The sequence below is a fragment of the Scardinius erythrophthalmus genome (genome assembly GCF_964197995.2).
Source record: "Scardinius erythrophthalmus genome assembly, chromosome: 25".
Classification (NCBI taxonomy): Eukaryota; Metazoa; Chordata; class Actinopteri; order Cypriniformes; family Leuciscidae; genus Scardinius; species Scardinius erythrophthalmus.
This window is the reverse complement of record NC_138245.1, coordinates 15,756,303-15,781,294: the sequence shown is the minus strand read 5'-3', so window position 1 is coordinate 15,781,294 and position 24,992 is coordinate 15,756,303. Positions and strand designations below refer to the sequence as shown.

The 24,992-nt window shown below is 37.5% G+C and overlaps 1 protein-coding gene across 1 annotated transcript in view; it reads right to left on the bottom strand.

Annotated features, from left to right (window-relative positions):
* Positions 1 to 24,992, bottom strand: part of naaladl2 (N-acetylated alpha-linked acidic dipeptidase like 2) — a gene marked incomplete at both ends in the record, with an annotated part of 268,891 nt that overhangs the window by 26,067 nt on the left and 217,832 nt on the right. The window contains one exon of the mRNA XM_081357673.1: positions 11,851 to 11,946. Within this exon, the coding sequence (XP_081213799.1) occupies positions 11,851 to 11,946 (96 nt within the window). The remainder of the gene's footprint in view (positions 1 to 11,850; positions 11,947 to 24,992) is intronic.

Below are 24,992 nucleotides of genomic sequence, written 5' to 3'. Positions count from 1 at the left end.
ATTTACGTTACAATCAGCCTACGTGTCATCTAGTAATACCATCCTTCACCTGTTGTGTTCTGTTTTGCTCCCGCTCTGTCAATATACTGTTTATTTTGTAGCAATATTGTAAGAGTATAACATTTTAAAATAACAGTTATCTATTTGAATGTATTTTAAAATGTAATTTATTTAACTTACTGACCAAAAAAATACAAAATAAAATAAATAGCAATAGTGTATTACTATTTCAATATAAGAAACTATTTCAATAAAATTAAACTATTTATTTACATGCAAAAACTTCTGGGAATGTAATTTATAGAATTGTGTGTGCCATTACACCATTTGTATTTTTTCAGCATTGCAATGTAACTTAAAGGTTAACCAATTATTAGGTTTTTACTCCAGCATTTACACATTCTGTAAAATAAATAGATAAATAAATATATATAAATATATATATATATATACTGTATATATATATATATATATATATATATATATATGTATGTATGTATATGTATATATGTATATGTATATATATATTTATATTAAGACCCTTTCCAAAGACCCTTTTTATTTATTTCCATAATTCCATTCAAAACGTTAAACTTCCATAGATTATAGATTTAGGGCCCACAACTTAAACGATTTCAAGTATTTAGTTGTTTATTTGTTCATAATATGGGCTTCTAGCTCATAAATCCCACGAAAACAGGATTTCAAAAAAATTGAATATTACATGAAATCACACTGTAATTACACAGTGATACCATGGTCATTGAACCAGGTTTGGGTTCTTTTGGCAGTGTGGGCAGGTGCAAATCCTGCTGGAAAATGAAGGAAGCGTGAAGTGCTCTGAAAATGTCCTGGTAGACGGCTGCGTTGACTCTGGATTTAATAAAGCACAGTGGACCAAAGTCCTCTTTTCTGATGAGAGCAAATTTTGCATCTCATTTGGAAACCAAGGTCCCAGAGTCTGGAGGAAGAATGGAGAGGCACACAATCCAAGATGCTTGAAGTCCAGTGTGAAGTTTCCACAGTCTGTGTTGGTTTGTGAAGCCATGTCATCGGCTGGTGTTGGTCCACTGTGCTGTCCACTCAACGCAGCCGTCTACCAGGACATTTTCAGAGCACTTCAAGCTTCCTTCAGCAGACAAGCTTTATGGAGATGCTGACTTCATTTTCCAGCAGGATTTGCACCTGCCCACACTGCCAAAAGAACCAAAACCTGGTTCAATGACCATGGTATCACTGTGTAATTACTGTGTGATTTCATGTAATATTCAAATTTTTTGAACTCCTGTTTTGTGGGTTTTATGAGCTGGAAGCCCAAATTATGTACAAATAAACAACTAAATACTTTAAATCGTTTAAGTTGTGGGCCCTGAATCTATAATCTATGGAAGTTTAAAGTTTTGAATGGAATTATGGAAATAAATAAACTTTTCCATGATATTCTAATTTTTTGGAAAGGGTCTGTATATATATATATATATAGAGAGAGAGATAGAGAGAGAGAGAGAGAGAGAGAGAGAGAGAGAGAGAGAGAGAGAGAGAGAGAGAGAGAGAGAGAGAGAGAGAGAGAGAGAGAGAGAGAGAGAGAGAGAGAGAGAGAGAGAGAGAGAGAGAGTGTTTCTACAACTTGCATCGCCAGACTAGGCATTGTCTTGTTACATAAAAAAGTAGGAAAATGGGACCAAGGCAAACAATTCAAAGCACTACAATATTGCAAATGGAACACACATTCTAAAAGGAGGGCAAACTAACCTATTAAGGGAATGAGCGATCTTTAAAGCGGTACTCTAGGTAGTCAGCACAGAGGCTCTGAGCCCTTGAGTGTTGGTATGCTGCATGTGGGCCCTGTGAGGGTGATGGAGTGTGCACATACCTGTGGCTCAAATGATCGATGCCAGGCTTTCGTGCCAGGCTGAGTGGAACTGACTCAAACACACCCTGTACTACTCAGCCCCTCTGTCCTCCCGTCAACCCAGCCCAGCTGTGGTTGTAAAGATGGGGTTGAAAAATGAGCAGAGGATGTGATAAGCTTTGTGGAACGAACTCCCAAGGCTCCTCAGCCTGCAGAAAAAGAGAGTTCGGCCCGGGCCCGAGGTCCTACGGGACCTGGAGGCGTAGAGAAGCGTGACACCGCAGATACAACAGCCCTGGCCTTACAGAGGGACCTGGGGATTTCAAGTGTGCTTGTACTGCAGCTGGAGACCATCAGACAGAACTGGTACCCAACTCTCACACCCCATCAATTCACGTCTGCCTCCACAGATTTAAGCTGGCATCAGGGGGCTACTTGAGTTTAGTTTTCGTATGAAATCTAGCTCAAACTAACGATGTCCGTAGCTGTTATTTCACTGGAACGCCAACTTGGTAAAGGCTGGCAGGTGACTGCAGGTCACGTGATATTAAGGAAACTCTCAAGAGGCATTAGGATTCATTAATATTAGCTTTAGAGTCACGCTGAGCTCATGGAAGGCAGGAAACGGCAACCCTTACGGCATCATTACAGGGCCAATGTGACTAAGAACTCGAACTGTTTGGAAAGTAGGGCATATTTATACAAGATGTCCTCTAGAGGATTAGGTGACTGTGAGTGTGAAAGTTCTGCACGTCGGCAGAATAAATCTAATTTTTACTCTCTATAACATACATGACAGAATTATGAATTATGAACAAAAATGTACCCTTCCTTTTGTATTCACCAAAGAGTAGCCTACTAATCACTAAACGCATTTACAAATGATCTTTTTAATGCACAGTTTGAGTTAAATTGTCAGAATCACATTGAATTAATCAACGAATAAATTAATCGACTCAAAATGCTACATGTTTTAAGGCATAAATCCTGAAGCGGGATAAAATCAAGAAAATGTGCATTTACACATAAACTTCTCTGAAGCGGCATAAATGCATTTACACAGGAATTAAAATCGTGGGAAACGATGCTTTGAACATTACTATTTTAAAACTACAGTTTTAATAAAGTGTTATAAAATAAAGTGTTTAAAAAAATTATGAAAAAATAAACTCAAAACTCAAAATGAATAAAAATTCAGCATTTTTATATTATTTCCTCTCTGTGCTACATCTCACGCTTTGTTGTTAGTCATAATTCTGTGGTACTGATAATTATTTTCTAATTTCTTACAATGACGTTTAGGGCGGCACAAGTTTGCGTTCATTTACACTGAACAGTATCAGAGTCGCCTTTGATTCAAGGGGCTGAGGTGTGTCAAACCGGCTTTTATGTGGCATTGCCTCTTTACACAGAATTTTGAGCAGAAACAGAGCCGCTTTAGAGCAGCCTTAACTAGGCTGTGTAAAGATGCCTTTATTAATGGAGTGCTTATTGCTTATTATTGCTTAGTGCTTATTAAATTCATGAAAAGCAGATTTCTTCTTGTTTTAAAGAAAAGTGGAATTTAATGTGAAGTAATTGTGTAGTAAAGAAACATCAAAGCTGTTGATTGAGCTTAACTTGTATTGAACACCGGATTCTCCAATTCATTTACCTTCCCTAGCTCCACCTGTATAGATCTGCTACAGGTAATTACTAGGGGTGGAACGGTACACTGAAGTCACGGTTCGGTTCATACTTCGGTTCAGACATCATGGTTCGGTACGAGTTCGGTACAATGGAGGGAAAAGCAAAACAAAAATGTAGAAGGCAATTTTTTTTTTAATTATGCATGTCTGTAGGCTGTACCACCAAAGGAAAATAAATGTCTTAAGTTTTACAATGCCTTGTATTTTTTAAATAAGTTTTATTAATAAAGGCATAGAACCAGTTTATTTGTAGTGCATGGACAATCGTTTTATATAATTAGTTTATTAATTAAATTAATAAAAAGACAAAAAGACCTTGAGATATGTTTGGTAATTGTACCTGAATGAATTTAAAATTAATTTGCTATATTTCAGATCAATATATTTGTTTTCCTTAATTTTAATTAACACTAACTTTATTCTCATCTGAATTATATATATAATTTATTTCTGTATAAAATAATACTACTATTAAAAACAAATTTGATTTTCTTTTAATCAATGTAGAATGTGTAACTTACTGTGTTGGGTGACAGTTATAGGTTACAGTTTGACAAGAGTTTACAGTTTGACAAAAGCACAATGTTGTGTTTTATTGCGAGTGTACACAAATATAAGTAAACACTTTGCAGTTTGAATGTTGTCCTATGAATAAAATGACGTAGTATGTTTTTATGTTTCCAATGTTTGATCGCGCCCGCGCCTCTCTCAACACACACACACGCACGTACGCACGCAGGCACACACACAACATATTCCAGCATAGCAAACTTGACATCGCAGCCTGTCCATTATAGCTAGCCTGTCTATGATTATAGCCACGGAGCTTCAAAGCTAAGGCGGGGCTACAGATTAGGTGTCCCTAAAGCACCCGCGTATCTAACAGTAGTTCCGCATTACATTAATTAATTTGCACGCAAGTTTTATTTATTTTTATACCGTGTATTCTCCGTGTGTATTCATGCACCGAACCGTGACGCCCGTACCGTTTCGGTTCAATACGAATACATGTACCGTTCCACCCCTAGTAATTACATATATGCTATTTGTGCAACAGTAGCATGTCTTACATTCACACAGCAGTGTGTCTATGTATAGGCAATAGCAAGTCTCTGTACATGCTCTGAAGCAGCAGCAGCAATAATCAAAGGCTGCACAAATATCATCATCATCAGCATCAATAATCAACAGCAGCAGCAACAACATCATCATCATCATCATCATCCCCAGCAGCAGTAGCGTAGCAGATCTAGGCCCTGATCACTCCTGACACGTTTTTTTGCAGTGAGAGGTGGCTATTTTCAATTGATTTCCTATGGCAGCGAGCGTTCTGCGCGCTGTTTATGCGCCTGCTGTGCCTCATGTTTTACCGCCTGCTGCACCGCGCGTTTTTGAAGTTGAAAAAAAGCAACTCCGAGTGGAAAAAGCGCCCGACGTCATCGCGTTTTTTCCCACTGTCCAATCGAATGAATGGAGAGGCGGGCCTTCCGTTTTAGTGATGAAAGCTACAGTTGCTTGAATGCCCGGAGAGTGCGATGATGGAGGATAAACTTGTGGTGCTCTCGCGGGTTACCAGGAGCTTAAAGCTATGGTCTACGATTTCAAAGATTGTTCATTATTAATAACCTCGTTTAGATGCTGGTTATGGTTCTACAGTACAATCCTAACAATATGAAGAAATAAAAAGAATGAAAAAAATCCATTCACTCTATTGGGTGTACAGCTGCAGAGAAGTTGACCAATGTAAGCTGTCCGGCCGGACAGCTTACATTGGTCAACTGCTCTCATCCAATCCCCCGCTCCACTTGACGCTCGCGTCTCCACCCCAACGCACCCCACGCCGCCCCCCTCCTGCGACATGAAATTTCGCGGGCAAGCAGCTGACAGTCTGGTAGCTAGCAAAGTAGCATCAGCTCAGCAATGGAGAAAAAACAAACCGAAAAAAACGACGCTGACACGGCTGACTTTTTGTTGAGCAGGTAAGCATTTATTTATACTTTTATGGTGTGAGGTGTTACATAAATAGCTTTTTATCAGTCTGACAACATGCTTATGCTGCCGGTCGGCATTGGAATGTTAGCCGTTTAGCATCGCCTATCACGGGTTAAAGTAATTATATTTCTTGAAGTGCTTGAATATATTACAACTGTGAATATATTACATTCTGTTCGAGCCGATCGGAATTTGAACAAGATGCGCCAATGTTTACTACCGGTGATCACAGCTTGACTGAGTGACGTTGTTCAGGTCGTTTCCCGGTGGGAGGGATCAGGTAGCACAGAGGGGAGGGGGGTGTGTGTGGAGGGGCGGGATGAGTTTTTTAAAACGTCTCAGGCTTTCTCGACCGATTTTCAACATCGTAGACTACAGCTTTAATAAAAGGCTGATTTGACGTTTACTTGACTGACAGGACAGCTGTTTTAGTGGTTGCCTAGCAACATAGAAAATAACGCAGCGCACTGCTCGTTCTGTGTGATGGGGCAGTGCTGTGCACCTCGCATTTCTGAACCTGAAAAACGCGTCAGGTGTGATCGGCCCCCTATTCAGCAAGACCAAATACATTAATTTGGGGTTCAGAATACACAATATTTTTGTCTGTTTACTATAATCACTGTGTCAGATTATGCGATTTTGACTCTTAAATTCGTGTCGTGTTGTGGACAAGAAATATGTCAGACTACACATTGCTTCCCACCCAAGCATCGTCCACACTAAATTGCTATTAACAAGTCAATAAACCAGTTGCGAAAAATACAACTTTTTGTCTTACCTAATTTTAGTAGCCGTCGTCTCCCTTCCTTGTACCTGACTGTGATGCATTACAAACCTCCGCCAATAAATTTGTATCCATGTTATTCCTCTCTTGTTATTCCAAGCATGCTTAATCCACTCATTATTTCAGCTTCAAAAGTCCACTTGATGTCACGGTAACAGATGACAAATGCAAATTTGCAGATTTGCATTTCGACTCCAGTTAACTCGCATAATAACTTTGACTGTTTGCACTTTTGAACTACAATAACGACTGCTCGTTCAGTGCCATGGCCGCTGACGTTAGCATTATTTATTTGCTATCATCTCTGTGCTCTCTGCGCCGGGTCTGACCACCAAAACTTTAAGATTAAACAAGACGGTTCATTAATATTATTATAAAAATGGGAGAGTGTGTAAAGCACGGCTTGGTGGAATAAGTCCCGCCTTTTAAGTAAAAGAGCCAATCGTCAATTGGTAAAGTCATTGTGTCACTGCAGCTCTGGTTGCCATAGAAACATGACACGCTTGAGACTGCACATTCGCGTTAGCTGCCTGGAGCAACCTGAAGAGCTTTTTAACGCAATTTGTGTTTTTTTTTTAACCTTATTTCTCGGCTCACACTTTTCTTATCCTAATTTTACAGGTTGCAAGTTACAAAAAACACACAAGCAGTGCTGACTGACTCTGATCACGGCCGGGTGTTCTCAGAGTCCGATCGACTCGGGTATTACACACAATTTTAAACAGACCCGGGACCCGAAGTAATAGATTGGGACCCGACCCAGACCCAGCTGACCATTTAAAATATGTTGCTCCGTGTAGACCTCTACTCACCAGGTTGCTGAAGCGCCTCAGCTATCATTCGCCAGCATTTACAAATCTTTTTTCACACTGCCGTGGTAGTCCCTCGAGGAAACATCATTTAGGCAGGAGTATTGTTGCCATAGCTCCATGAACCTTTCATCCATGGCATAATTCCACTTACTAGTCTCAGCCTCAGACATCACGCCCACGGACCAATATCTGAATGTCTGATGCATACGGCACACATAACTGGAAACACTTCAGGATTTTCAAAGTCGTCATCTGATTGGTTGAATTCTACAGGATGTCCGGGAGACGTGTGTATTGTGTTCTTTGACGGTCCGCCTGGAAACAAACCGCCATGACGCCAAACCCCGTCGTGAAAGAAGAAAGCGTCGTGTTTACAACTGTTACAATGAGCACTTACCAGGATCAACTAAACGCTGGATTTTCAAAAGTATGTGAATTGTTGCAGTAAACTTGCACAAATTTCTTGAATGAATAATTGATTAGATGCACACCGCTCTGTTATTGTAGGGGCATCAACTTTACATTTTCATGCCTCTAAACATGAACTGTAATAGGTTGCGTTACATGTCAGTCAGACGGCCTCTGGGCGGTCCTTGGCCAATGAAAGCTGTGATGGAGTCCAGACCTCCTGCCGTCAGCCTGAAGGTCTGGCTACACGAGACTAAACCAATACCATCGTCGCTCCATCGTTTTGCCATGTTTGAAAGCTGTGCTCCTATTGGTCAATGTCACAGATGTGACGGAACTCATTGAGGAGGACCGAGAAAATAAAAATAAACATGCTAGTCTTTCTGTCATGACGTTGTGAAGCATCGCAAGCATGGCGTTGGTTGTCGTCCGCTATATGACACATTAAACGAGATAAAACTGTCGTTTATGAATCACTTCTACACTATACGTAAAACAGACAGTGCCAAAGTCAGACTGATATCGTGTAGTCTGATCACGGCATTACATTGTCATATCCAGTCCCATGCTAAACTCTTGTCATGATAGAAATAACAAAGAACAATATTTTTTGAGAATTTATTAATCTAGGTGAATTTAATAAAGTTGCGTAAAATAACATTTTATGTTTTGTGAACATACATGAATTAACAAACTAATTTAATATAGTAATCTAAATAAACGTACATTACCAAATTTAGTTTGATTGTTATTTGATGATAATGCATTAACACATGTAAACGAATAAAAATGTGAATGAAATCTCAATGAATGAACTTTATTGTACACTGTTCCCCCTTTTCTGACACCAGTATGTGAGAGTGTGTGTGTATTTGAATGCTTTTCACAGCCTGAGATCTACCCTCTCTATTTTGTTTTGTTATTCAGGGAAGTTTCCCAACCTTTCTGCCCATTGTTCTGAGAAATATGATATTTTGACACTTCCAAATCTGCTCGCTGAATTCAAAACCACACTAAATATGTACAGCCGTATATAATGTTTCTGTATATTCTCTTTTGAATGTGTAGTTGGAGGAGACAAGACAATGAACGGACACTTTGAGAGCCTTTCATCTATAGTAGCATGCGTTGTTGTCCCACAACTCTTTGTGTCATTGCCAGTGTGTCTTCAAGCGGCCTGAATAATTCATGGTGCAGAACAATATCTCCTTGACTGTGATGAGGAACTTTAATGATGCTCATATTTCTTTCTGCCATTAATGCCGTGGCCATAACTGGCAGAGAGAGAGAGAATTTAAAAAAATAATAAAATCTCCAGCCTGTTTCATCTATATTTCATAACATTTTCACAGGGTTTGTTGTTGAATCTAAGCATGCATGTTTTTCCTCTACAGACTGCCGGGGTGGGGAACAGGCTGTCAGAAGCCATGCAATCAATGTCTGTGGATTGGAACATGAAATCAAAATGGACTTTTCCAAAATGGAAATTTACTTTCCTCATACACATTCCTCATCTTAATGTAAATGATTGATCAGTACATAAAAAGGGCTGACTTCATTATCTTCACTTCCTCTTTCTGTGCAACAAATTACTTAGTTGCTTAGACAGCATGAGTTACTGGATAACATTAACCATTAGCCAAATAGTAAAAAACGAATTTACACCTAAATTAATCCCAAGTAACAGTTAGCAAATCGGAATTCATGTTGACTAAGTACTTTCAAGGGTTAGTGGTAGTTTAAGAAGTGGCTTTTGAGAGTAACATTGCAGACACCAAAATAAATAAAATCCCATTTTCTATTGAGGCACATTTTTCTATAGAGTCACATTTTACTATCGATAAGTGACATCTTTCTTTATATTATTTTAAAGGCACATTATGCAGTTTACGTTTTTTTTCTTCTAAAAACATAAACGTTTTTTCTGAGTCTAGGGGTGTCAAAATTAATCGTTTCTACGATGCATCGCGATGCAGACGAGGACGATTCGGTATCGGTTCAGTAATAGACCATAACCAATGTACTGACACTTTTCTGACGTCATTTGTCGCGTACGTGCTTTGTTGCGGTAGCATTCAATGGCAGAGGGAGGTGAGACGCGAGTGCGAGAAAATTAAAAATGCTCCAACTACTAAAAGTCTACATCTGGGCACATTTCGGCTTTTATGAACAACCTGGTAAGCACGACCTGTAGAAGACAGGTTTTTGTGCGCTCATGTCACGCACAAATAGAATATGCAGGAGGTAATACCACTAACTTGATAAACCACGTTAGCCGTTTTCACCCCGAGTTGTTAATGCCTGGCAGAGTCTGACTGCTCCAACGTCACCCGAATCCGCAGCCAAAAACAAATCATTCACCCGCCCCAATAATTTTCTCTGATTTAAGTATCCGCACCCGATGGTCAAATTACAGTTATTCTGTGTTACGCGTGATTATAAATGTATGATCGTCACCTTCAACAGCGGATTCGACGACGGTTGATGCGCGCATCTTTAATGGTAACATAATACACTGATTAATGAGCGCTGCTTTTAAATGAATAATTAAAACAAAATTTAATTGACAGATTTTCCTTTTCTTAATGGCATAAAGAAGCTTTACTCCCTTGAAACTTAAACTGTCGGGAGTGTCACTGTTTCTGTCACTGCGACTTCCCGAACAGGCGAGCACACGCACAGACACGCGCGCACACATCACTTTTGAAGTAAAACTTAAAATTGAGGATGCGGTGCATCGCGATGCATTGTGATATCGAATTGAACTGAATCGATGACATGATAATCGTAATCGAACCGAACCGTGAGACTAGTGTCGGTTCACACCCCTACTAGAGTCGCCGTGGAGTACTTGTATTTAACATTACTGTCGTATATACCACTCACGCAGAGCCGTCTCTGGACTGGACTGGAGACGTTTTCTTCGTGGACTCTGCCATGATTCATGTCTGAAATGCGTGCTAGTGTCTTCCATAGAGGCTGCTTCATATGTTGTTGATGTATGTGACGTTGTGCCGTAAAGCAAGTCGTAATTCTCACGAGATTTGTCGGGACGCCACCTCTCAAACCTGTATTACTATCGGGATGATTCGCCCTACTATGAGTTTGTTTACCATTGAAATGATTTCGAAGCTATTATATTAAGGTGCAAATTTTGCATAGTGTGCCTTTAAAGGGATAGTTCACCCAAAAATTAAAATTCTGTCAGTAATTACTCACCCTCATGTTGTTCCAACCCCGTAAGACCTTCGTTCATCTTCGGAACACAAATTAAGAATTTTTTTATTAAATCTGAGAGCTGATCACTCCTCCATAGGCTTCTAAGGGACTGAAACTTGCTGGCCCAGAAAAGTTATTAAAGAGATCGTTAATATAGTCCAAGTGACCACAGTGGCTTAATCTTAAGTTTATCAAGCGACGAGAATACTTTTTGTGCGCAAAAACAAAACAAAAATAACGACTTTATTCCACTACTCATTTCCAGACGCACACAGACGCGCTACGCTGTTACACTACGTGAAAAGACTCGAGGCCCAGAGAGAAGGAAATGAATAGTGGAATAAAGTTTTTTTAGTGCACAAAAAGTATTCTCGTTGCTTGATAAACTTAAGATTAAGCCACTGTAGTCACTTGGACTATATTAACGATCTCTTTAATAACTTTTCTGGGCCAGCAAGTTTCAGTCCCTTAGAAGCCTATGGAGGAGTGATCCAGCTCTCAGATTTAATCAAAAATATCTTAATTTGTGTTCTGAAGATGAACGAAGGTCTTACGGGGTTGGAACAACATGAGGGTGAGTAATTACTGACAGAATTTTCATTTTTGGGTGAACTATCCCTTTAATGTAGTGCACAAATTATCACATAGAAACTTTTAAAATTAATAAACAAATTCAAACTTTTAACCCTGCATTTAGACATTAAAATGCAGACATTTATCAAGAGAATATAGTTTGGAGAACAGAAAGGAACATCTTAAAGGAAGGTTTAAGAAAAAGAAAAAGGATTGTTTATCGCATACACTTGAAAATGCAAAAAAGATTTAGCATAAACAAGCTGCCAATAACCTGAAAATATGACTTTTGAAGTTATTTGTTTTGTTTCCTCACTGCATTTGTCTCTTGAGTTATGATTTGTGTAGCTGTGCAATTAGCACTTGAAAGTTAAGCAAGAAAGACTTCCACTCAAAACAAAATCCTAATGACAGTTACTGTATAGGCATTCAACACTGGAGTACCTGATAAAACAGCCAGCCAACAACAAACGAAATAATCACTAATGCACTTTTGTAGTGAAAGGAGGAGGATAGTCTTACCTTGGCAATATTCTCATGGAGTTTGAAGGCTGGATCCAAGGTCTCTCTTAATGAAGACTCAGGAGGGAAAAAGGCCTCAGAGAGAAAACATGCTCTCTAGGTTTAAAAAAGAGACAAAAAACATGAAGAATAAAAATTAAACCATACACCCATACAAGGTTGTCAAAATAGGTAGGCTTAACTGTCATAATACACATCTGAAATAGAAGTATAGTAGATCCTTGAAAATGAGTCACGTTTTCTGTCTAACACGGATGATTGTAAAACACACAGCATCCTGGATGTTTGAAGGTCACAGAAACTTTTTAGCACAAACAATAGAAGCTTCCAAATAGCACTGTCCATTTGATGCTGGATGACAATTGGCTGATGACTTTATTCAATGTGAAATGATTGAAAGATTTACGGTAATTTTTGACCATTTAATTTTTTTATATTTTGTTTGTTTTTTTAAATCTGACAAAAAAAAAGAAAAAAAAGAAAGTAATTTGATGAGTCTAAGTGGTCATACAAAAAAAACACACACTTCGGCTGTTCGCCCTTCGCAGTCAAAATTGACTGGCCAAAGGAAACGAATGAGAAAGTCTGTGCTTCATTTGGAGAAACAAGTCAGGAGGAACTAGCTTTGTGTTTTATGTTTATTGTTGTTATTGTTTACCCTCTGCTTAATTAGTGTAAAGTCACATAGGATGCTGTGAGCCGCTGTATCCCTGTAGGTAAAGAAAAATACAAGGATAAAGCAGCCCTGAGTAAGTGAAAAAAATGACACTCAAATATGAATAAAATAAGATATATTCTAATTAAGTTAGGAAAAAACACTTTGAGCTGTGGGGAAAAAAACAGATGCCAGCAGATTAAGTCATAAAATTAAGAAATAGGCCGGCAAAACACTAAATCCCAAGGATATCATTGACTGTTTAAGACTGTTTGAATCCAAGCTCTGCAGCCTGCAGAAATGTCTGTCTTCCTTCAATCAGCTTCCCCTTCCAAATATAAGTAAAGCTGATCAGAAAGCACTGAAATCTGAAATGACTATTCAAGAGATACCCTGTTGCAATCATAGGCTTTCCTACTGGGAAGGCCCTTGGGCCAGATGGCTCTGGTATTGAATTTTATTTTTAAAAAAATATGCCAGAATTTCGCACCTCTTACGCTAAAGATCTGACAGACAGCAAAAGCCTTTATCTACACACTCTGTAAATATTTTCTTACTTTTAAAGACAGACAAAGATTAAACGTATTGCTCTTTGAAAACTTAAAATAGGCATGATCACTAAAACTCGTCAGGAGTTTTTTGCACTCAGATCAAACAGGCTTTGCTCCCAACACAGCCTTTATGTTAATAAACATTTTTAAAAGTATGAATATTCAATTCATTTATTAAAATTGTATTGAACTGAAAAATTAACAGCCATTAGCATCAGTAATGATCCAGGTTTTTTTTATTTTTTTTTATGCAGAAATCTATTGGGCTTCTATGGATAAAAATAACTACTAAATGGAGAAATTCCAATAGGGTCCTCACACTATCGGTGCTCGAGCCCAACTAGCTCCAGCTTTTACTTAGTGACTTGGGTAACAAATTAGCCATTTTGTTTTATACACTGACACTTCCAAAAAAATTGCAACAAAAAACAACAAAACAAAATAAACACACAAACACACAAAATAAGGTTGGTGCACCTAATATTTTGAGGTAATTCCATAGGCGCTATATCACTAACATCACTAATTTAATGGGTTCTATTGTCATCGCGCCACGCGCGTCCAGTGTAGACGTTGTAATGGGGACCAAAAAATGACACCACAAGGACAAGGAATTCAGATATTGCCATTTTTGTGGGGACATATTCTTTGAGGTTCAGGGTTTACCTGAACCACACAAACACACACAGAGTTTACTGGAGGTTTAGGGACCGTTCGGTATTTATGGAAAGGACCACCGGAGGAAAATAGGGGAGGGTCATGTCTTTTTATTCTTTGTTGAGGGGAGGGTCATCCAACTTTTTTTAGTCTAGGGGGAGGGTCACCCAACTTTTATATTCATGAAAACAGCAACATTTCAAAATGGCTTGTTTGGTGCTATTTTTTTTTCCATTTAGCTCCATGTTGATCTCGCGTTATCAGCCCCCCATCGATATCAGATGGGTCTGACCCAACAAAAATCCAGTTTGGCGCTGTTTGACAGTGCGCACGCACTTTTAGTATGCGCTCAGAAAAAGTGCATCATGTCAGAACAGAACGCCAATGAAATGTTTACCCGGCAAAGCTTTGAAGCACGGGCAAATAATGAACTTTTGTGATTGCGAATAAGTGCACAGTGTCCTGTGAGTGTAACTCTACCGCTGCATTAACATGTGATGTGAATGTACGTCAAGTTTTACAGTGTATTGGGACTGAGGCGCCAGTACTGCAGCTGATAGAATGTGCGCTGTAGCGCGATACTACCATATTTTAGTTTCCATTCTTGTTTTGTTTCCACGATGTGTAAGATGTAGGGCTACCACATCTTTAAATTACTATTAGTATTATTTAAGTTAACATAATAAAATACGTAGACCTACACCACAAAAACTAGTTGAGGATAAATTTGTTAAAATTGGGCAATTCCAGCGTTATGGACGTGACATTTGCAGTCAAAACTTGAAATATAAATTCTCAGAAAATGCATTTAATACCAATATTTTTAAACATCTGTTAATATATCCATACTCCCTTAAGAAAGGAGTCAAGACATTAGAAAAATATCAGTCTACACATGCGTTTTATATTTAATATGAGGGAAATACACATGTGATGTGACACAAAAATATTTTTTAGTAATTCTGTGAATTACACTGTGCAAACCAAAAGATATATACCCACCGGATGAAGAAGGGTCGGCCTCCACAGAACATAAAATATTATTTTTATTTTATTTTTCGTGTTCGCATTATACGAATATATAAATAAATAAATAAATAAATAAAAAATTATGGGCGTGACAGTTCTCCATTACGGACATGACTGTTCTGAGAGCGACTTTAAAACTTTCACAGAAAGCACAAAGCCTTTCTTTAAAGTGAATTTCGTTTTTTTTTTTTTTTTATTAATTGTATCTTAATTTTAACCTGTTAAGCTGCAACCCCACTTTTGAAAAATCCCCAGAAATGACATACCCAAACTGAAACAGATACAGTTCATGAACTCTTTGCACTAAAAGCACAAGTATGATCTCATTTGAAAGCTGACACCTGGCAGTTTATTGTAAATGTAGAATTAATTGGAAAAATGGAAAATGGAAAAAAATGTTTATAAATAGCTTTAAAGTTTTGTAAAGTTATTAGAAATGATTTTTTATGAAACATCTTCATGAAAATAAAATTGAAGTTGACACTGTAGCAATCTAGAAATGAACTGCAGCTAAAGCCACATGTCTGACCATATTATATTTAAAATATGAAGATGATAAGTCTAAAACTCTGTATTTAGTTAAATTTTTTTCAAGATAGAAGCACCTAGAGCTAGCTAGCATGTTAGCTTAGCACACCATCAATACATGACAATTTATGAGATTAAAACCATGTTTGTGCTCCAAACTTACTTTAAAACGCAAGTGAAGTGTTTTAAATAATCTTCTGTGATCTAATTTGACATCAGATAAAAAAACAGACAGAAAATATACTATTTGATCATATTCTGCACAATGATGGTCTATATAGATTAGCATTACATTATAAATATAATCTATTATTATGAAAATACCTGGCATGGCTTGAAAAACACAGGTAACTCAAATATCATTGCAATCTTGTTTATTGTCTTCAAAACATCTTTATCTGCATGTTACAGCGCGCATCTCTGTAGCTTTTTTGTGTATCAGTGACGTCCTGGAATGTCACATGATTATGTCTCTTCTTCATGTTCCATATATGGGTTAGTATTGTGCATAATAGCGCCCTCAGGCTATTGGTATGAATTGAAAACCCAGTAAATGAGAGTGCTAAACGCTCATAAAGATTACATCGACGCATTTGGGTATAAATTCAATAAATATTATTCCTGTCAATAGAAATCTGATGTAAACCTATGAGAATATATCAATATTTCTCCAAATCTGCACATTTTTGAGCTAAAGCCCTGAGGGACGTTGTTTTGTGAATCGCTGTCATGACGACAGCACGGAGTTTTTTTATGAATGAAACCGGCTGACAAGCATAATTCATATTAAAGGTATTGACTCATTTTTTCATTTCATAACTCCTGACAGAAATTAAGAAATAACTGTCGCTATAAGTTTCTCAGAATACAATAGTGGTCAAATACTGAAACTTGAGTCTTATATCTTTTTAATGATGTATAGTTTGTCAAGGTATAACATTAAATCTGATAGTAAATTTGAACTAAATAAAAAAAAAAGCGCTTCAGTGCGCGGGCGCACTGGCAACGGTTAACAGGTTAATCAATGTTTCATCAACCAATTGCCTGGATTTAATACATAATAAGTAAATACAGTAGAAAATAGATAATCATGACACAGAGGCGCCGGCGAGTTTGGACTCTTGTCTCATAAATGAACCGAAACTCAGCGTAAGGTAGGCTACTTGCCTCACAGACCTGAGAAATATATAGAAAGCTTGAAATGTCTACTTTTAAACAGAACAATTCAAAACGAAGGAAAACAGACTGCTTTCTGCTTATGAAATGTGCATTTCTCTCTGGCGCGTTCTGAGAAGATCAGCACCTTAAACATGATTTTTTTTCTCAAATCTAAAATCAAACATCGTGATACGAACCGAATCGTAGGTTTGGTCTATCGTTACAGCCCTAGTAAGATGAGAAAACAAGAGTTTATGGTTGTAAAAAAAAAAAAACAATGGCTATCTGAATATCTTTGCCAAGCGCAAACCAGTACAGAAGTAGGCTAATCAATAAATGATCGGGGAGGGTCATGCCTTTTTTCACAATCATTTTGGAGGGTCATAGAAAAATGTATTGCTGGCTAAGGGAGGGTCATGTCTTTTTTGACAACAGATCTCAAAACTCCTCCGGTGGCCCCTTAAATAAAAAACGAACAGTCCCTTACTGAAAAAAAATCGAAGAGCAAAAATGAGAAACGCATGCAAGTCAAAAGTGAGAATGTCATGAGGCATCGTCAACTTGATAGCCACTGTTTGTGTCTTTCTCTTTGTAGTGGATGCACAGAGAGGCACAACAAAGACTGATTTGCATTGAATATTTGAGCCATTACAGAGCCTATCTTCCCACACAGCTTTTCACCTCACTTGAGAGCGGATCCTGCTGTTTTCAAGCACGGTAGCCTCGCTAGGGGTTATTACATCGGCGATTGTGTGGCAACATCTCCAGTAAGTTGGTTTGAGGTGAGCTTGCACAAGATAAATGCAAATGCAGATCATTTTCGTCTGTATCCCACCACTCTTCACCAGCCTAAAGAACAGAAGTCATGCACACAAAGTGGGTCCTCTAAATACGGGTGTTCGGTTACAAGAAGGCAAGCTGGGCTTTTCATGTAGCCATTTGAATAGAACCCAGCAATTTTGCTCAGATATCTGACAGAAGGCCGGCACTCTTCAAATAGATAAACACATGGCTCTCAGGATAATAACCTAACTTCCAGACCATGGCTACATGTGAATGGGGCTGTGCTTGGGTTACTCAGGAATGATATCTCAGGCAGGTGAATTGGTTTCTCTTGACTGAGCGAGCAGGAAACCTCTAGGCTCACTTCGGGAAGAGTCTACAGGTTTAAATGTGATCTGACAGTCAAACCCCAACCAGCTGAAGCTACCATAAGCCAGGGAAACGCTTGCTGTTTATTCTACACACACAAAACGACCTTGTTACGAGTGGAGTGGCCAGTCCACAGGCAATTCTGCAACAGCAATTAAAATTCAACAGCCTCATATTATTGTTTAGAGACCCAATAAAACGTAATTTGCTATACAAAACGCTTTTCTCACAAATAAGATAATAAAAATTCCTGGATATCTTTATTCAGTCATTAAACCCAAACAGCAATAAATATGTAAACAGGGTCTATTTTAATCTCTGGTAAAACACCCAAACTTTACTTTAAATTAGCTTAGTTTGTGCTGGAAGTCTTACAGGTTCTTAAATTAAATCGCTCTGCTTTCAAACAAACAAACAAACAAATAACAGATGAGCAAGAGTTGTGCAGTATTTTTGAGTAAAGAGTAAAGCAGTATTTTTGTCTGGTTTTCCATTGAAAATGCCTAAAAAATAAAAACCTTGAAACTTGATACATTTTGAAACACCAGCATTGATAAGATATGAGCACTTTTGTGTGTGTGTGTGTGTGTGTGTGTGTGTGTGTGTGTGTTTGTAAGACAGAAACATATAGAAAGAGGACTAGTTTGGCAGAAAGCTGGAGCAGAAAGAAATAATCACAGTCTCACTGTCATGGCAAGCGGGACACACGCTGTTTATGTAAGCTGGAAAATGAGGCTTTGAATGCAGTAATCAGCGTGTGGCTGGATATCTGCCTGCTCTGAAAAGCCCGGCCCTGACGTGCGGGACAGTCTCTCCAAATGGGTTCAGAGCTATTTAGTGAGCCATCATCTCCCAGTAACCAGAACTAATGGTTCATTGTTGGCAAGGAGCAATATGAATATTCATTGACAATGAGCGAGCGATAATAAGACACAGTAAAATGCAGTGACAGGCTGAGGAGGATCTCAGCTGCGGATTTGCACATCTATCACTGACTTAACCAGCCATGTACCTCTGAGGAAGCTCAGGTGATGGAAGGATTTCACTGTAGAGGACACACTGGAAACGCCAGTTATTGTACAGCTAATTCCCATATAAAAAAAGAGCGAATGAATCGACCGAACGATGTGTGAATGAAAGGACTGCTGTCAGCGAAAATACAACCGCAACCTAAACCCAAAAAAATCAGTCAAATCATTGCAGGCAAACAAAGTGTTCACTGCTGCCAAATGCATCTGTTTGCGCATTTTTTGCAGCAATGAAGGATAAATAGAGGATCTGGCAACGCTGCGAGGGAAGGATAACTGATGAAACGTACATATTTGATGAGGAAAAGCAATTAAACCAACAAGCTTTTTAAAACCAACAAACAATATGTGAACATTTGCTAGTCAAGAATTACTCAGAATAACTCAGAATTACTTATTAGCTTCATAAACAGACACTTTTAATAGCGGATTCTTAATGCTTTTCAAAAAACGTTTAACTTTGCAATACAGATGTTTGGTCCTTTCATCTAAACGCTGCAGCAATTATATTAGCCTCTCATAAATACTAATTAATCATAATTAATTAAAAGCCTGTTAGCTCAATCACACTCAGGAGTTGTGAACGTGGGTGTGAAGAATTTTGAAATAAAGCAGCTCTCTTTGATTCTGCTCGTCTTCGTGGAAGACGTGCTGCGTTTGTGCTTTTTAACCTAGTGATAAAACAGGAAATTGACAAAGGAATTGAAATCATTAACTGATATGACCGCAGGACGCCATCAAAGAGGACTATTAACTGTTTATTATCTGATCAATAGAAGTGAAAGCGTAGCATTTCAAATGATTTTCTATTGGAACAGATGAAACAGGGTGCCATTATCGAAGAAGCCGGAGTGTGACTTTTGATTCTGATAAAGGGCGATAATGTTTCAAAGTGCTACACACAATACTTTACATGAACAAGCTGCTAAATCACTTTTTTCTCACTATTATTTTAATGTAAATTGTAGTTAAAATATATTTTACAAAACATACAATCTCAAAACAACATGTGCACAAGTAAAATAATCATTTAAATTGTATTTATAGGTTTATTTTATTGCATTAGGATTAATTAAATTGCTTTTTTAAATTACATTTTTAAAAATGTACATTAAGTTCAGTTAATATTATTCTGTTCTGTGTGAATTCTAAAGACTGGTTGGAACTGGTTGGTGACAAAACATGAGTAAAACACACGTCAATATTACACTGCAACATCAATATGTATCATTTATATTTTGAGCTGTGATGATTATTCAACAGATCAGTTAAAGACTGTAAATGTTTGTTTGTTTTAGTAATTTTGCTGTGAAATTAAATATCTTTATATATTTTTTAATAATTAGAATTTTTGATATAGTTTTAATACATCAAGTTAAAGGCCCACTGAAGTGCCTTGGAACACGTAGCTTTGTTGATGTAATTTCCACTGAAACGAGAAGCTAAGGCTATGGCTTCTTAACCAACGTACAGTTGGAAAACGGAATAAAACTCAAGCGTTTGAGCAACCGAACACACATCTCCAACCCATATTGCCAAATCCGTGATCCATTTTAGCGGAAGTGAGAGACTATGTTTTGAATGCTTATACAGTGCTATGCATAAGTTTAGACACCCATGCTAAAGTTGACTAAAAAGAGGAATAAAAAATCATCTTTTGGAAATTGAACTTAATGCCTTAACTTAAAAAATTAGGAAAAATCCAACCTTTAAGGACACCAATTTTCTTTGTGAATGAATAATGTATCGTAAATAAATAAATGTTCTTCCTTAAAATACAGGGTGCATTGGCATGGGGTACTTTCCATAAGATCATCTCTCAATGCAAATCAAACTAGCTATTAGGCTAACTGAAATAAAACCATGCCAATCTCTAGGTATGGTGAATGCTATGTGATGATGTGGGGCTATTTTAATTCCAAAGGCCAAGGGAACTTTATCAGGACGCATAGTATCCTAAAAAATAAAAATAAAAAAATACTTAAAAATAAAAATCTGCCTGCCTCTATGGGAATTTAACATAGGGGTGTCCAAACTTATGCACCCTGTATTTTAAGGAAGAACATTTATTTATTTACGATACATTATTCATTCACAAAGAAAATTGGTGTCCTTAAAGGTCGGATTTTTCCTAATTTTTTAAATTAAGGCATTAAGTTCAGTTTCCAAAAGATGATTTTTTATTCCTCTTTTTAGTCAACTTTAGTATGGGTGTCTAAACTTATGCATAGCACTGTATCTCCTAAATGTGAATTTTGTCATTGTTTTAAAACACACCAGCTTATTCATAACCTTAACGCTAACATATTCTAAAAGCTAAACAAACTTTTGATTACAGGGGGCCTTTAAACATATAACACATACTATTTCAATTAACATTTTTTATGGTTTTACTTTTTGGTCTAGAGTTCATTATTTAATTATTGAATATTATTATCAGTCACCTGTGTTAGAATCTTAGGATCAGTCTTCATAGGATTCGTAAGGTGCTGTTTGTCATGATCTCGGCATCATTTTCTACAAAAGTCGACAACACAATAAATCCTAAAACTTAAAGACTTAAAGTAGTTTTCTCTTTTCTTTTCCCTTTCTTGGTTTGGAAGAATCAAAAGTCTTTTCTAAGAACAATTTACAAACTGCTGAAATTATGAATGAGTGGAATGAGCCTGATCGAGCTGAATTAGTTCTGCCTGTGAATGACAGACACATCCAAACTTGTCCCAGACAAATGATATAGAGGATACAACTTTATCGTTGCAGACAGTATAGTGACTCTGAACATGTGGCTAATTTCATTGCCAGCCAACTCGAGGGACCAGGACATGTGCATGGTCACAAAATGATGTTTGACAGATGCTGGTTAAATGATTTGCAGCTGTGTCTATTCAAATGTACAAAAACGAATGAACAAGTTGATCCTAGCTACATTGGATGTAAGGCAGAGTTGACCTTTAGGGAGATGTACACGCAAATGTACAAATGAGATTTCCACTTGGGACACTGAAATGCCAAAACTATTAGCATCCAGCTAAGAGCAGTTTTCCTCATCAGAAGTCTTGGCTCTAGCTGAAACTAATGCAACATCTGTCTTTCTCAGTTTACAGCACCTGACGAGCACGCCAAAAGGCTAACAAATCTGCATATGTGATCGCAATACATTCTAACTAATAGATTTACATTCAGATTTTGTAGTTTAAGCAACTTAAGCATCAGGTTCAATGTGCAAAGAAGTAGTTCTCACTTTTCAAGTACCATACCAACTGACAAAAGATTTAACATTCAACAAGAACTTTTAACATTCAATGTGACTTGAAATATTCAACATACTCATTTGCCAACACAGTTTTGTATGGACTTTATTTTCTCTCAGCTATAGCAGAATGATTCCTCTCAAACTAGCCTCTCAAACATCAGTGCCCCCCTTTGTATGCGTGCCAGCAGATCACTGTCATCATTTCAACGAAATGGTCACAATTTAGAAAAGGGAGAAAATGAACGAAAAGCACTTTCAAATGAGAAAAATTGTGGTATTACTGAAAGGATTGCACTGACAGACTGAGTACTCATCCATAAAGACATGACCTTAATGGAAAATGAGGACAGGCCGTACAAAAAAAAATAAAAAATAATAATAATTCCCCAGACACCTATGTTGAAAGACACAGTGTATTTCGTCACTATATCCAGATAACTGTATTTACAAATAACGTTTATATACACTACCATTCAAAAGTTTGGGGTTGGTAAGGTTGTTTACATATTTATAAGGCTGCATTTATTTGACCAAAATACACTGAAAACAGTAATATTGTGAAATATTATTTCAATTTAAAATAACTGTTTTCTGTTTAAATATATTTTAAAACATAATTCTTTCCTGTGATGGCAAAGCTGAATTTTCAGCATCATTACTCCAGTCTTCAGTGTCACATGATTCTTCAGAAATCATTCTAATATGCTGATTTCCTGCTAAAGAAACATTTATTATCTATGTTGAAACCAGTTGCACTGCTTAATATTTTTCTGGAAACCATTCCTATTTTTTTTTTAGGATTATTTGATGAATACAAAGTAAAAAAAAAAAAACAGTAATAGCAATATTTTGTAACATTATAAATGTCTTAACTGTTACTTTTGATCAAATATATTACCCTATACCTTTACTGTCATCTTTCTTAATATTTAAAAACACTATTAAGTTACAAATTAAACAATGAATATTAAACATTCAATTAGTTGCCAAAATAAATTAACTGCAACAATTCTGTCATACTTTAACTCATTACAAAAATAAATAAAAAATGCTTTCTTTTTAATCCCCATGTGCAACACTGTAAATGTAATCTTTAGCAAATCTTAAATCTCAATTTTTCATACTGTACATTATAATGTTGTATTGCCTACATTCACTTGAAGTATTTAAAACAATGTTTTATTTTTATTTAATTAAGTGTCTTGGAAAAAGCTCTAGTGTTAATTAATGTCTCCTAACTTGTAATCTCTTCAACCCCCACAAAACAATTTTTAGGCCTTTAAAAGCAAATAATAAATTGTTCATTGCATGTGACTTGATCTTAGAGCCTAGATACTACTGGTACATATAGATGTCATGTTGATGAGACCTTACTATATGCATGTGCATGTGCATGTTACACCAAATATTTTTGTTCCAGACAGTCACCGCCATCGGCAGAAACCAGATGGTAGGCTTGTGTAGGCTAAGGCAAGCCTAGCGTAGCTGTCAGTTGTGAGCAGAGTTAGCTAGCAAAGGGAACTGCCATATGATTTCGAAGCGTAGAGACCCTACGGATCTACCACATCCAGCTGCCGCTGTTTCACAGTGCTAATTAGATTAGTTGTGCAGACACTAATACACCACCTCGGGCCAAAAAACTTGAACACGCTGCCTGTTCACAGCCAACAAACCTCTGACTTTCCAGGACAAGAGCCGGATGGTAACTCTGGGAGGGGAAGGCTCCCAGCAAATAACTGGTGACAGATTTTTGCATGGTCAGGCAGATTTCGGAGTTAGCGATCAGTTTTAACCCTCAGCCGCAGGGCTGGAGACAGAAACAAGACATGAAGACCATCTGGAGAGGGAGTTGCTTTAGCGTGTGTGGAGATAGACTCCCAGATCTGTCACTCTGCATTAGACTACCATCTTTAGTGTCCAAGACCAGAGTAGATTAATCAAAGAGATTTGTGAAAACGTTTGAGTTATGAAGATGGTAACTTCCGCTATAATCTGTATTGGTCTAGTTTAGTTCCCTTACTCTGCTTGGTGTGGATTTATCTGATGTTCAATAATAAAAAAAAAAAAGCCCCGCTATTTCAGGTAAATCACACAAATGATCTACTCAACAATACAGCGTCTATAAAAAGTACTCATGTCCTGATTAAGTTTTCCTGTTTTCAAGGATCTTTATTATAAAAAAATATTATGGAAATTATATTTTATTATATTAATATATTAAAATATATTAACACACATAACATATTCTTATGTACGGTATAAATGAAAACAAAATGGTTGTGACTGATTAAATCAACAGGGGGTGCAAACATTCCAGACAGAGGATAATGTCTTGTCTCCATATTCCTTCATTCGTATCAGGTATGGCTAAAGGACTATATTTCGCCCTTGTCTGATTGTCTAAGGATGAAGATGAGGTGAGGTGAAGTGGATCTATTTATCAGCGTAGTCTTTATTTAACAAAACAAAAGAGAGTAATGCAAATTAGAAGGCAACATAACAGTGTGCTATGCACAGACAACACCAAGCAATTAAGGAACTGAAACCATGTTGTAATTACCGTAGTCTCAAGATGACAACACGTGACATTATATTCGGAGCTGTTCACGTTCTCAGACTAGGAATTATGCGTTTCTATGGCACCACTATCAATGCCTAAATGAATATGCAACGTGGTACAAATAGGAGATCTCAAACAACTCCCATCTTACAAGCTGTAATTATGAGCTCTCCGGGGACGTGAGCACTTTTTACAAGTTGAAATCACGTAATTGCGGTAATTATGACATGGGATAAACACACCTTTAATACACATGAGCTAATGAAATAAATGAGAAACAGGTGTGTGATAATCAATGATAAAATGAATAACCATTGCAACAAGCTTAAACACAAGGGAAATACAGGAAATGTTGAAAACAAACAAAAGTCCATGAAAATGAAACAGATTGTGACATTATGCCATAACGTCTCAATAGAATGAGGGTGATAGTCTAGACCAGCGAAAGAAGAGTTCACCAGGGCAAGCCAGATGGCGCAGGAGACCACCAGTGCGGAGCAGGCGGAGCTTGAGAACCCCAGAGCGGAACAGATGGAGCAGAGACCACCAGGGTGGAGGACATGGAGCTGGA